The 13,756-nt window shown below is 49.2% G+C and overlaps 1 protein-coding gene across 1 annotated transcript in view; it reads right to left on the bottom strand.

Moving 5' to 3' along the window:
* Positions 1 to 13,756, bottom strand: part of DYNC1H1 (dynein cytoplasmic 1 heavy chain 1) — a gene marked incomplete at its 5' end in the record, with an annotated part of 61,360 nt that overhangs the window by 37,429 nt on the left and 10,175 nt on the right. The window contains 8 exons of the mRNA XM_084239855.1: positions 174 to 314; positions 2,365 to 2,511; positions 4,231 to 4,380; positions 5,348 to 5,527; positions 5,932 to 7,008; positions 10,888 to 11,115; positions 11,207 to 11,478; positions 12,959 to 13,145. Coding sequence (XP_084095981.1) covers positions 174 to 314; positions 2,365 to 2,511; positions 4,231 to 4,380; positions 5,348 to 5,527; positions 5,932 to 7,008; positions 10,888 to 11,115; positions 11,207 to 11,478; positions 12,959 to 13,145 — 2,382 coding nt within the window. The remainder of the gene's footprint in view (positions 1 to 173; positions 315 to 2,364; positions 2,512 to 4,230; positions 4,381 to 5,347; positions 5,528 to 5,931; positions 7,009 to 10,887; positions 11,116 to 11,206; positions 11,479 to 12,958; positions 13,146 to 13,756) is intronic.

Here is a 13,756-nt window from a genome sequence, read left to right on the forward strand (position 1 = left end):
TTCCCTATCAAAAAATAAAATTTACTGTTCTCCAAAATAACAGTATCCCAGAAGATCTGTCCTATTGATTTTTTTAAATAAACATCCAGTGAATCAAACTGATAGTCAAAACCCTTTCACACCCACATCATTCTCCCATATGCAAAAGCACTGAGTAGGGCGAGGTGCCTCACCTTGACATACTGCTCCACCTCGGTCACAATGCCCATGACCGCGGAGTAGGACTCCTCCAGGGCCACAGGGCCGTCAGGCATGCGTGTCAGAGCATTCCGGTAGAACTTCTCCTCCTCGGTCAATTCGTAATGCACACCCACCTGCCAACAGAGGCCGAAATGAACGCAGGAAGTGTGCACCTGTGTCCACTTGATTAGAACAGCTCACAATAAGTGACAGCTCACGGCCTAAGGAGCAGGGCCCAGACCTGAACTCTCAAATGAGAGTGCAGACGGAGCGAGACGGACCTGATGAAGTGGTCATTTGTTTGTTTTACCCCCTGTAGGCCTGTGATGTGATAGGCGCTACGAATACAAACCCTGCTCACAGAGTCAATTCCTTTCTGTGGTGGAGATAGTACAACAGCAAAACATGCAGGATGCAAACGCTAAGAAGTACAACAGAGAAAAACCAAGAAAATAGAGAACAGGAGTGCGGGGGCAGCTGTGTTTGAAATAGGGAGGTCGGGAAGAGCTCAGTGAGGGCAACATCTGAGCGGAGGCTGGAGGAGAGAGGGGCGGAGCCCTGTGATTCTTCTTCAGTGGGATTGCCAAGCGGAGAGACAGCGAGAGCAGAGGCCCAGGGCCAAGATTCTGCCTGTGGGTGAGCACAAGTCTGGTGTGGCTGGAGAAGCCACGAGGGGAGGAGCAGGAGCGGAACAAGCAGTTTTTCACATATGGCCCAGCAAGCTACCTCATGCCGGGAAGCCAGTAACAGCTCAGAAAAGAACCGACTCAAGGTCATGGCACAATTGAAGGCTGACTAGCTGCTGTGCTGAGCACAGACCTTAGGGGCAAAGGCGGAGGCAGAGTCAGCAAGGGGGGAGAGCTGGTGACCAGAGTGAGGTGTGACTGGATTGAGACTGAGCTGCTGGCGATGGACGTGGAAAGAAAGATCAGGTTTGGTTTTGAAGGTGGAGACAAGAAAGGCACGAGTCACAAGCACAGAGTCAGCATTTAATCTGACTCCTGTATAGACAGGATGAGACAGAGAGCGTGGAGAGTGACTGCTCAGAGGAAGCTGAGGAGACTGGCCAGCAAGGTGGGAGGCACAGCAGGAGAGCACACCCCTGCCCAGTCCCGAACTAAGCAGCCACAAGGTGGTGCCCCGGGAAGGGCAGACAGTGCTGGCAGAGACGCCCCACGGGTGCCTGAGCAGAGGGCGCCTGTGCCACCAAGACGCACAGGGAAGCAGACGGCTAGGCACAGGAGTCAAGACTGGCTGCCGACAGGAACTCAGGAGAAAGGGGAGGACTGGGGGTCAGTGGACAGAGGTGTCGGCTGGTACTTGGGGTACATGGGGGAACACTGCGGACAGAGTTCTCTGGTGAAGCAGGAGATGTGTGACAGATGCACTCGTCCTTGCTGCACTCGGGTCCCCAGGCAGCGGCCAGGCCTCAGCCTGGTTTGGATGGGTTGGAGGGGCCAGGTTTTGGTCAAGCACTGCCACAGTGGCCAACCTCTGGGTGGTTGTTACCTCAGAAAGTTCTAGAAAGTACTGAGTCTGTGTTCATAGATAAACTTTCTAACAAGATTCCTATCTTCGTGGAAGCCTGTTAATACAGAGGTCATGCAATAGGTTTATTTGAAAAACACTGGTTCTGTTTAGAAGTAACATTACCTAGAGCCCAGGGACCAAAGCGTCTTTTGAGTTTTCCCTGTGCTCTAGAAGTTACTAATAGAAGCATGTTTTACCTGGGGTTTCCTTCAAAATAGCCCAGCGGTGAGAGGTGGGGAAGAGAATATGAAAAAGCAAAACTGACCAAAGGCTTACAAAGATGGGCTGCGCAAGCCAGCCCCTCTATTTTCACATTTGTTTGCAAAGTTCCATCATAAATAGTGGGGAGTAGGGAGCAGCTGGAAGTAAAAATTCCCACAGCAGTTCATGGAGGGAATCCCTGAGAGACCACTGTGAGCACAGCTGCAGCCTCGGAAAGTGTCGGAAAGGGCCAGGCCACACGAGGTTGACCTTCCCTTTCCCTTAGGACTCTGAGCCTGAAGTCTGGAGTGTGGAAGGCCACTGGAGGAGCTGTGTGTGGAAAGAAGCAGTTCGGAGACACAGTGTCATAAAGCAATGTGACCTGAGTAACTAAAGTTATGTGGAAAGAAGCAACAAGCGGGGTGCAGGTGTCCCTGAGTCAGGGAGGCTCACCTGGTACCTCTGACTCTGGATCCTGGGAAGAGACAGTACGATCATCTTCCAGGCAAACATTTCTTGGTACAGCTTGTACCTGCACTCCTCAATGGGCGGATTCAAATAGATGACCTGGTTGGTTATTCTTAGCTCATGAACAACGTTCTGTGAATGAAAGATTTCATTTCAGCCATCTGTCCTGATAAACCGTCTTGTTATGGGCCTCCCTGGTGGCGCAGGGGTTAGTCTCAGTGCCGCCAAGCTATGAGCAGCCACTGCGGCCTGAGTATGATCCCCGGCCAGGGAGCTGACCCACAGGGCGCAGCAGACCTCTCCTGTTCCCCGCTGCTCCCCTCAGCAGAGTTTCAGTGGCTCTGCCGGTCTTACTCCCCACTGTCTCTGGCCTGCACCCCAGTTTTTATATGCATAAATAAACCTTTAATAAAAAAACGCAATGTCTCGGTACACAGCACTTCCTATGAACTTCTGAGCTTCTGGCATTAGACATGCCCTTTCACAATTTCCTGTGTTGTCGTCCCCCCATCACGTCAGAGGGCAGACACCAAACACACAACAGGCACTGGGGAGACAGCGGGAGTAGGTGTGCGATGGCCTCTCTGCATGTGACTCTAAGCCCGAGGCACTGATGGTAGGAGGCTGGCACAAGCCCTCACTGACAGACGGCCAGCAGCCAGGGCTCGAAGCCAAGCAGGAACCCTGACACTCTCCACTGGGTGGTTTCATGAGCTTAGACATGCTCACTTGCTGCTCTGCATCTCAGAGTTTTAAAAAGCAAGCTCTGGGGAGGCATATCCACGAATCCAAAGTGTGTTTTCCAAACATGAGGGGAAAGTGAAAAGCCAGGTCTGGCAGGGAAGCAAGCTCTCTGTTCTCAGCTCAGAGCTGACACATGCACCGTTCTCACGGGCTTCCACCATGCGGGACCTTGTAAGTGCAAGGAACACAAACACTGTAACTATTTACAACACACATGTAGCTCAACGAACCACTGCAGAGTGGACCTTTATAGGCAAAACCTACTTGCACAGCTTGAATTAACAGGATTTTCTAGAAACCGTGCTAGGCTCCCACTGACATTCCTTCACAGACACGCGACAGGCGCTTGGCAGTACTGGAGTGTCCCCGCCGAGAGGTCTGCCCTGCTCCTGCGCTCCCCCAAGACTCTAGTTCGGAGTTTTGTGAAATCAGTGACTGGCATCACAGCATGAACTTTTACTTGTAGATGACATTCAGGTCTTAAAATATAACCTTGCACGTGTCTGGCAAGCAAAGGTTTTCTTTTCCCACTACAGATTTTTCCCTAAGACATATTTTTCATTAAAAAAATTTTTGTTTTTGAAATTATTCTAGATTTATAGAACTGCCACGAAAGTATGACAGCCTTCCCTACACCTTCACCAGCTCCATCCAGCCTTACCCTCTAATGTGACACAGTCACCAAAACAGCTTGAACAGGACAACACTCCTGACACCGGCTTCCTCCAGGCTCTCGGGCGAACCCAGGACGCAAGGCAGTCGTCCCATCTCCTTCGTCTTCTGACACATGACATTTTCTCGATTCCCCCCCCCCCCATGACCCTGAACGCCCGGGCAGAATAGGGCTCCGATGTTGTGTGGCATGAACCTCATAAGGGCTTCTTTCTCGTGATCAGAATGAGGCCGAGAGACATGGGGAGAAGACCTCCCAGGGCAGTGCCCATAAGCGTGGTACAGGAAGGCTGGGGTCAGCGGTGCCCACATAGCAGCCCCCATGATGAGACCCGGGTCTTGGGTAAGCAGCCTTTCGTCCATTATGAAGTGACTGTTCGTTCAAGGGGAGGGCTCTGTTGTACTTACTACCCAACCAGGCCATGGCATACTCACTTTGATCTTGGGCTCTCCGCCAGGCTTGTGGCTAACTTGTGGTGCGTCTGTGTCCATGTCGACTTCTGCTTTATCTTCAGCTTGTCCAAGAAGCACCTGGGTCCACGCTCTAAGGCCAGCTTGTAGGCGAACACCCAATATCCTTTCAATCTAGAAAGAACAGTTAAGAAACTGCTGAACAAAGTTTGTTTCAGGTTAAGGATACAGTCGCCTGCCACAGCAGTCATGTGGTCACATCCTCAACTGCTGGGCTGGCTGTGTTCCTGGTCTGTGGGTGAAGCACCACGCCCCGACGGTCTTGAATGTGTATAGCAGAAATCAGAAAATTTACCAGAGTGTTTCCCTGGCAACCTCAGAGATAAAACTAAAAAACTGTAGAATTTGGAGATTAAACCATCTTCTTTTGACAGAGAAAGAAGAGAGCCTTCTCTGATCCAGAATGAGGTGTGTACATTTCTGTGACATCTGGTCACTCCTCAGGGTCTGTCTCAGGCTGCACAATCGCCAGGGGAAGCAACCAGGGGGTGGGAAGAAAACCCCAGCCCTCGTGGAACTGGCAGGGAGAGCTTGTTGACTCTCGCTGTCAAGCCCTGGTAAGGCTAACTGAGCTCTTGCCAGCTATCCTGCAGTCCCACTTGCACACGCCACATGGGGGGCCAAGTGCACTTCAGGCCAGGCACGTGCTCCCCCGTACTCCCACAGAGCCAGGTTCCTCCACACCAGGAAGAACAGGGATGTTACTGTAGGCTCTTCCTTTTTAAAGGTGGGGGGTCTGTGGGTAGAGAGAGCAGGCTTATCAGAGAGGGTCCATTCCTGGAGGGGAGGCCCAAGAGAGACAGCCTAAATCACTGGAGAACAGGCCAGGGCAAGTAGGAGGTAGTCAAATGCCCAGAAATGAGGTGCTCATTCCCCCTCCACACTATCTGCCGCCAGCCTGGAGCATAAGTGAGGCCCAAGTCACTCTCCTGCTGGTTAAGTGGGATTTCAGGAGGGGAAACTGGTCATCACTGGTGGTTTCTATAGAAAATGCATTTCAGAGACAGACAAACTTATGCAACAGGGAGCGCCCTCCACTGCCAGGAGAAGGAAGCGCACTACTCGCACACCGCCCCCTCACCTCCATATCCAGCTTGTTGACCCAGATGGGCAGGTTGGAGTAGGAGTGCAGGTTTAAGTCGTCCACCGCTTTCTGGACTCGGTTCAGTATCTCTGAGAAGGTCTTATGGTCATACATGCACGTTTCCAGGGAACGGACCTCCAGATCTATTTTCTCCTCAATGATCAGCAGGTCATCCACCTAAACAAAGATATGCTTAACAGTTAAGATGCCCACTCCCTATTTTTATACGGAAGCACACCTCGGAGGCATTACCGGTTCGAGAACACTGCAACAAAACAAGTCCCGTGACTTCCAGATGTCCCTGAGCTCACACTACACCGTGGTTTTGAGCAACAAGGCTCTCCTCCCACCTCTGGGTATGGCAGGTACACCGGCCGCCTCTTCCTAGGTTTCTGCCTCGGTGACAGTGCACGATCTCCCAGAAGCCCCAATGCCACCAAAGAGCCCAGAGTGTGAAGCACTCAGCCGACGGGCCTTTGGCAGCATCAGCTACTTGGGACTCCAACCGGAGGACGAAGGCATCGCTGAGCCCACCACCATCTATTCAACTCACTGCCGCTGCGCGCCAGGATGCAACTCACCTTCTCCTGGAAGTTGAAAACAGTCTCTGCTAAGCGCTGCACATAGGGGTCGAGTTTGTAGGACTCCCACACCAAGGCAATGCCCTCGGCGATCAGTGCCTGCACTTCCTTCTTCAAGCCAGCCACCAGAAGGGAAATGGTGTTTCGCTCCTCCACCTTCTCGCAGGTCCGCTCATAAGTGCGCACACTTTCGATCAGTGAGATGGCGAACGGGTACAGCTGGTTGGCCTGGTGCGCCTTGTTCACAATCGCCAGCGGGACGCGGAAACCAAGCCACTTGAGGTTCCGTACTTCTTTGGAAAGTGTGATGATCTCGGGCAGGAAGTTCACTTTCAGCTTCAGGACATTTCCCGTGCGGCCCCGAACCCGCGTGCTCTCGATGGTGAAGATGCGCCCCGAGACGCCAAGGTTGCGCTGCTGCACCTTCCTGGCCCAGTCGTCGAATATCTCCTGAGTGTTGAGCTTCATGCGGAAACTGTCTCCGTCCTGCTTCAGCTTCTGCCCTTCCACATGGTTCTCCCAGCCCTTGCCCAAAACGTCCTCCACACGCTTCATGTAGGCAGTCAGCTGCCTGTCAATCTGCTTTGCCCAGATGATGGACCCCGACACAGGCGGCAGGTCCCGCACATGGCTCATCTTACACGCCTGGCTTTGTGGGTACTGGACCTTGAACTTGTCGTGAAGAGACTCGATGTCGTCTTTCACACGCTGGATGAGCTGGGTCTGGTATTCACGGATGGCCCCACGGATGTGAGGCCTGACAAATAGGGCATTGAACCTGGAGAAGATCCTGAACATCTCGTTGGCATTCTTGGCTGTGCCCAGCTGGTCTCGAAGGCGGGCGGTGATGCGGGTCTCCACCCTGTCAATCCTCTCGTCGTACCTCTTCATCGCAGCCTCCCACGCTTCTGTGCCTTCTTTGGAAACGTCGAGCCCATCCACCTCCTTGACGTTCTCGTAAGCAAGGTTCACTTCCTCGATAGCATTAGCGTCAGCAGCATCAAAGAGAACCTCAGCTACTTTCATGTCCTGGGGCTCAGGTACCTCCCCCTGGTTCTGCTGTGCAACAGCCGTGACCTAGAAGAGAAGGATTTGTAAAAAAGGCGAACCAAGCAGGTATTTTTATTTTGCTGCACACCAGCAGCACGTGCCACACAAATTAGGACTCAGCTAATTAGGTCTGTAACTTTTAGTTATAAACCACAACTCAGTAAAACCAAGTGAAATACTATGGTGTCTATTTTCACTGCGCACCGTAAAGATCTGACAATCCGGCTTCATTGCTTAAGAAGTTAGAATAGGGCCTCCCCTGGCGGTGCAGCAGTTGAGTGCTGGGCTACGGGGCTGCCCGCAGCCTCTGTAGCACTGGTGCGATCCCCGGCCGCCAGTGAGGGTCCCACATGGAGCGACAGACCTCTCCTGCCGTGCCCGCTGCTCCCCTCAGCAGTGTATTTCATCGGTTTGCCTGTTCTGTTCCCCACTCTGGCTCTGGTGAATTCTCTCACCCTCCTGTGCTTCTGATTGTACCCAGTGCTTGTATAAATAAATAAATAAATCTTAAAAAAAAAAAAAGTTAAAATTATGTGTTAAAACCTGGGTTCTCAGGTATTTCTCAGAGGTGCTAGCTGTAACTTAGTAGCCAGCAGAGTGATCTTCCCTTTTGATTTTTTAAAACTTTAGGTTGTAACCATGGAAGCGCCACACCAGAGGGACAAGAGCTACAACAAAGAAGAAATATAAAGAAGAAACAACCGTTCAGTTCTCTACACGCTACCGGGGAAGAATGGAGCAGACGTGGGACCTGTGTCCCAGGAAGAGTTATAGTCCACGGCACCTCGGGCCCACACCCCAGTTACAAAGCTAGGCAGGGTGACGTGGGGTACACAGGTGCCTTGGGTGAAATTCCAACAGTGGGTGGATTTGTTTGGAGGAAATAATCATTTTCACTAACCCCTAACTGAAACTTAGCATTTCTTGCAATTATGAGCACGCAGAACAGTCAGTTTTCTGCAATTCCATGACTCTGCCCCAGCACACACCCCTACTTTGCAGCTGTGAGATGCCTATCTCGAGAGCATGTTTATACATATCGCTGCTTCAGAATGCTGGCATCAGGCCCAGTGTGTGATCTTGCTATTTTATGTGTTTCTGGAGAACACATAGATTATATCATAACATCAAAATTGCTAACAACTTTCTCTGCAAGCCTGTGCATTTTATTCATTAAAAACATTCTGAAGACAAAAACTAGATAAAATGATTAACGAACAGCACATGCAACCGGGGAAAGCGTGCTGGTTACAACTTAACAAATTTCACCACAATGGAAAACAAAACCAGCCGGGACTTGAGACATCTTTACTTCCCACAAAGTACTACTGTCCAGTGAGGATGGCCAACTGATGGCCCTTCTGGCCTCGAGGTGCCCCCACCTCCAACTCACACCTGCAAAAACCTGCAGTGTTGCTGTGGGAGCAGAACATTTCCAAGGGGAGTATCTGGAAATGAGAGAGAAACTGAGAAACTAGACACACACAGAAGACCCCAAGGAGCCCTGCAAAAATGAAGTCTGGGGAGACTTACAACTTGCTATCAACCAAGAATTCTCTATTTATTGAAACTCTCCCTCAAATAGGAAAGCAAAACATATTTTCTGATTAAAAAATGAAGTAATACGTTGCCAGCCAACCTATGGGACAAGAAATACTAAAAAAAAATCCCCTTAAAGGGAGAAGACACCAGACAGTAACTCAGATCCATAGGAAAGAATGGGAAGAACTAGAAAATTTACAAAAATATATTTTTGTGTTTTATATAGAACTTACAGGCACAGATGCTATCTCCAATCTCACCCTTTGCTCCTGTGCAGATTTTCAATAAATCTGCCTTTCCTGCACTCCACTCTCTGATGAATTCTTTCATCCCTGCTCCTCTGGCCTACAGCCTGATTTTTCCCCATAACAAAGCTCTCCTGGGCTAGCCAGGATGTATGGTGGTCCCAATTAGTGAGAACAAGAGCCTATGGTTATGGGAGAAATCAAAATTAAAAAAATACACAACAGAACTTACAACATGGCATTAGATTTATAACACACACATACGTGTGTGGACAGCTAACCAGCATGTTTTCCCTGGCTGCATGTGCAAGCAGGGGGACACAGAGCGATGCTGCTATGAGGGCCTCCCATTTTATCAGAAGTCAGCAGACACAGCCACTAGCCTAGAGAGGAATCAGAATAACACTAAAACTGACACGGAAGAAGGCAGCAGAGGCACAGAGGAAAGTGAGGTCAGCAGGACACAAACAGCAAGTGGCAGCCCTGTGTCCAGCTGCGGCAGCAATTCCGTGAAGGCGGAGTGGCCCCCACGCAGACAGAGCACCGTGAGGACACACAAGTCCAGTGCAGATGTTACTGCTACCATGAAAGAATTCAGAAGGAAAAAGAAAAACATCGGGTGGTTTCATTTATAGGAGGAATACAGGGAAACTGAACAAAGGGTAAAGAAGGGACAAACTTTGCAGGCAAATAAAGATCGGGGGCACCCAGAGGGGGAATGCAGGGGTGGGGGGGTCAAAGCAGGAGGGAAGCACACAAGGGACTGTGGTGATGGCTCACAGGTGCTGTGGCCAGGGGCGATTTATGCGACTACTCCTGTGCGGAGACACCAACTATCGTACAAAAATGAACAACAGTGTTAGAAAATAAAAGTTTAATTTAAAAAAATGTACTAATATAAAAGCTGCATGCCACATGATTTACAAACAAAGGAAAACACACAATGATCTTTTAAAAAATGCTATCAAAGCAGGAAGAGTTAAGGAAAGCTAGAGGAATCAGCACTAGTCCCAAATGCCTCACGTGTGATAGGGCAGGCCAACATTTAGGGCACGCGAACGCACACACCCCTGATTAATAAAGTACACGCCAAGTCCAAAGACTCCCTCGAGTCACTACAACTGACCCCAATGGCAGGCACCCAGGGAGGGAAACCACCAGAGAGCAGGTTCCTACCCTGCCTTATCCCCCGGATCTAACACACTTTGATAGAAAATTCCAAACTACAGAAGTTTGGAAGATCATAGACTGAACACCCACACACCCCACCGTGAGCCCATGAATAATATTCAGCCAATGCTAGTATCAATACCTGCCATATATTGGCTTTATTATCTATTTATCCATTTATCAATTCCTCTACCTGCGTACATCAATCCACCTTTTATTCCTGGACTGGGTTTTTTAAGGGAAGAAAAGCACCAATAAGAAAGAGAAAGGTGAACTAAGGAAAAAAAGGAGTCGTTTAATTCTTTCAGTAAATCTCAGGCATATGCAATAGATTATGGAATGTGTGTATGTCACATAACTAGTTAAATGGTAGAATTAGGATTCAAAACCCAGGGAGTCTGGCTCTAGGGATCATGAAATTGGGGGGCAGGGAAGAATGGGTGTAAAACAAGATTTGGAGTGACATAATAGAACAGAGCTGTCCGATCTTAAAGATGACAGCAACAGGAAGAAGATGGAGCACTGTAATAGTACAAAATGAAAGGTTAATTCCAACTCTAAAAAGGGGGGAGGGGTACAGGCACAGAAACCCTGCATCTGGGGGCCTCCCCAGTGGCGCAGCAGTTGAGCACTGGGCTGCGAAGCTGCCCACGGCCTCTGCAGTGCTGGTTCAATCCCTGGCCGCCGGTGAGGGCCCCACATGGTACACAGACCTCTCCTGCCGCGCCACTGATCCCCTCAGCAGTGTACTTCGGTCCTTCTGCCTGTTCTGTTCCCCGCTCTGGCTCTGGTGAATTCTCTCACCCTCCCGCCCTTCTGACTGTACCCAGTGCTTGTATGTATGTATGTATGTTTAAATAAATAAATAAATAAATAAATCTTTAAAAAGAAAGGAAAAAAAAAAAAAAAAGAAACCCCGCATCTGGGCCTCTCCTGCCCAGAGTCACACCTGAGGCCTCAGGACCCTGACAATGACAGCTCTCAGCTGCTCGTGCTGGCGTCTGAATTTCCTCATCTGGTCGAGGCGAGCCTGCAGCTTCCTGTGGGCAGGGTTGATCCGCCACACCATCTTCAGGTTTTCTTCCCTTTTTCTTTTGACAATGTCTCTCAGTAACACCTGAAGTTTCTCATATTCGTCATCCCAAGTCTGAAAAACTTCAAAGCATGCTACCATAACCTAGGATACAATTTAAGAAAGAAAGCTTATTATTAAAGCATATTCTCACCCCAAGGACCCAAGGTTGGTTTTCTGATATATTGAAACTTACTTTTTCAAATTCTTCATAAGCAACATGCATCAACTTTCTAGTGCCCAACACTTTGAGTAACTGAGAACTCAAGTCTCTGGAAATTGCCTCCACCAAACGTAATGCTCTCTGAATGGGATATTTTGTGTTTCGGATCTTTCTCAAATGGGTGAAAATCGCAACCAGTGCCTGCCTTATCTTGTCCAGCTCAGTGGCAGACAGCAGGTCGTTGAGAGGAAAATCCTTCATCAGAGGGTTGTAGTCATTCACCGTTTCCAAGGCCTGTTTGAGCCCTAGACCAAGAGAAACAGATTTCACAGCAGGTGCACAACCGAAGGGGATCTTACAGGCCAGTAATGTATAAGCAAAGGAAATACACCCTCACAATGGGACATTTCGATGTTGCAAAAGATTCAGCAACAGAAAAATGTTTATGACATTTGAAAAAACAAACATATTAACAGGAAGGCTCTAGTGGGGTCTCATTTTTGCTGTTCTAAGGACATGAGTCACCCTACACAGTCCAATGGATGTGGATGGCGGGCCCAGAGTCCATATTTTGCTTTGCCTATTATCTAAAGTGGCCAGTGGTTAACAGTGAAGCTTAGAAAAACAGAAATTCTATTGTCTTTTAGAAAATTCAATTTTTATTCCCAGGGATCAAGTTAGCAGAGAATGTTATGGACATGGAATCACGCACACACCTGAGAGCTATTTTTCTTTTTTACTTTCTCTGGCATTATTTAAAAAAAAAAAAAAAGAAGTAGGGGCCTCCTTGGTGGTGCAGCGGTTGAGTGCTGGGTTGCGAAGCTGCCCGCAGCCTCTGCAGCGCCGGTTCGATCCCTGGCTGCCGGGTGAGGGTCCCACATGGCTCACAGACCTCTCCTGCTGCCTGCTGCTCCCCTCAGCAGTGTATTTTGTCACTCTGCCTGTTCTGCTTCCCGCTCTGGCTCTGGATAATTCTCTCACCCCCCTGCACTTCTGACTGTACCCAGTGGTTGTATAAATAAATAAAATCTTAAAAAAAAAAAAAAAGTACTAGGAAAGATTTCAAAGTTATTAAAAAGAAAAACAAACCAAGGTATACACATCGGCATTAGTGAATGCAAAGCAACCTGGAGTCTCCTCCGATGTCCACACTGTGGCACATCTTTTTTGGACGGGGAAGGAGAGAACACAATCCCCCACTGCAGCCTGAAGGACTCACGCTTCCTGTGGGGACCGATGTGCAACCACAATGGCTCAGTCAAGCACACGTGTGCCTAGTATGTTTAAAGGTGACACCATTCACACTTGCCCATTCAGAAAACGGCATTTATTTTGACCACTTTCCAAAACAGGCAGGCTGGCCAAGAATGGGGGGCAACAGCAGGTATAAAGGGAAGAGAGAGTATCTACCAGCTTCCACCCCCAGTCTTATGGGCAAACAACTTCTGCTTTACTCAATACCATATTCCTGCCTGGATTCTCAAACAAACACTTGACTTTGAGTAAAAGAGCACAACCTGCTGAAGGAACTAAGCCACTGAGAGCCGGGAGGAACTCCAGGCCTCTCTACCAGGCCTAGAAACTGACTTATGGTCTTAAAGCCCTTGAAGGGAAAGGCAGGTTTATGGGAAAATCATTTCATTACCTAAAACAGAGGGAAAGAGGAGACAAGGTGCACGGGAGGAGAGAGGAAAGACTGCATCTGGTAATTTGCATCTAAATTATCAGTAAGACCACACAAAAGCAAGGTCAGATCACCGACAGACTATTAGTCCGAGTAGTCACCTGTGTCCGTGTCGAAGCTGACGGTGGCGTGGAAACGCTTGCCGTGCTTCAAGATATCCAGAGTGAGGAGAACTTCTGGGCTCTCTCGTTTCTCCTGGATGCGGTATAATGCACGTTCCAAGTTTAGCCAAAAGCTAATTTCCTGTAAGGCAGTTCCTGATGCAGGATCGCGATCAAGTTTGGTCACCTTGAAAGATAAAATAACATTTAAGGGGGCCTCCCAGGTGGCGCAAGGGGTTAAGCACCACACCATGAAGCAATCGCAGCCTCTGCAGCACGAGTTCAGTCCCCAGCAGCCAGGGAGCAACCCACATGGCACAGCAGACCTCTCCTGTCATGCCCGCTGCTCCCCTTAGCAGTGTACTTCAGTCAATCTGCCTGTTCTGTTCCCCACTCTGTCTCGGGTGAATCCTCTCACCCCCCACATCTCTGGCCTGTACCCCAGCTCTTATATACATAAATAATCTTAAAAAAAAAAAAGATAAAATAACATTTAAGAGTGTTCGCTATCTAAACCAAGACAGAGTATCATGAACCACAACACATGCATTACAGTGTAATGCCCATGTTCCAGTAGATTTCCTTCCCTGTAAGTTCTGAGTGATTTAATCTGAAACCAAAGTATAAAACAGCTGATATGAACACTCCCCCCGGGGCTAACACTAAGCAACCCCCTGACACCCTGACTTCCCACCTAGGCTCACACTGGAGTTCTCTGTTGACATCCCACGCCCACAGGGAGGGGCTGTAGCTGCCACCACTCATCCTCCCCACCCACACCTCTCAGGCAGCCTCCTC

Source organism: Talpa europaea (assembly GCF_964194135.1).
Source record: "Talpa europaea genome assembly, chromosome: 8".
Lineage (NCBI taxonomy): Eukaryota > Metazoa > Chordata > Mammalia > Eulipotyphla > Talpidae > Talpa > Talpa europaea.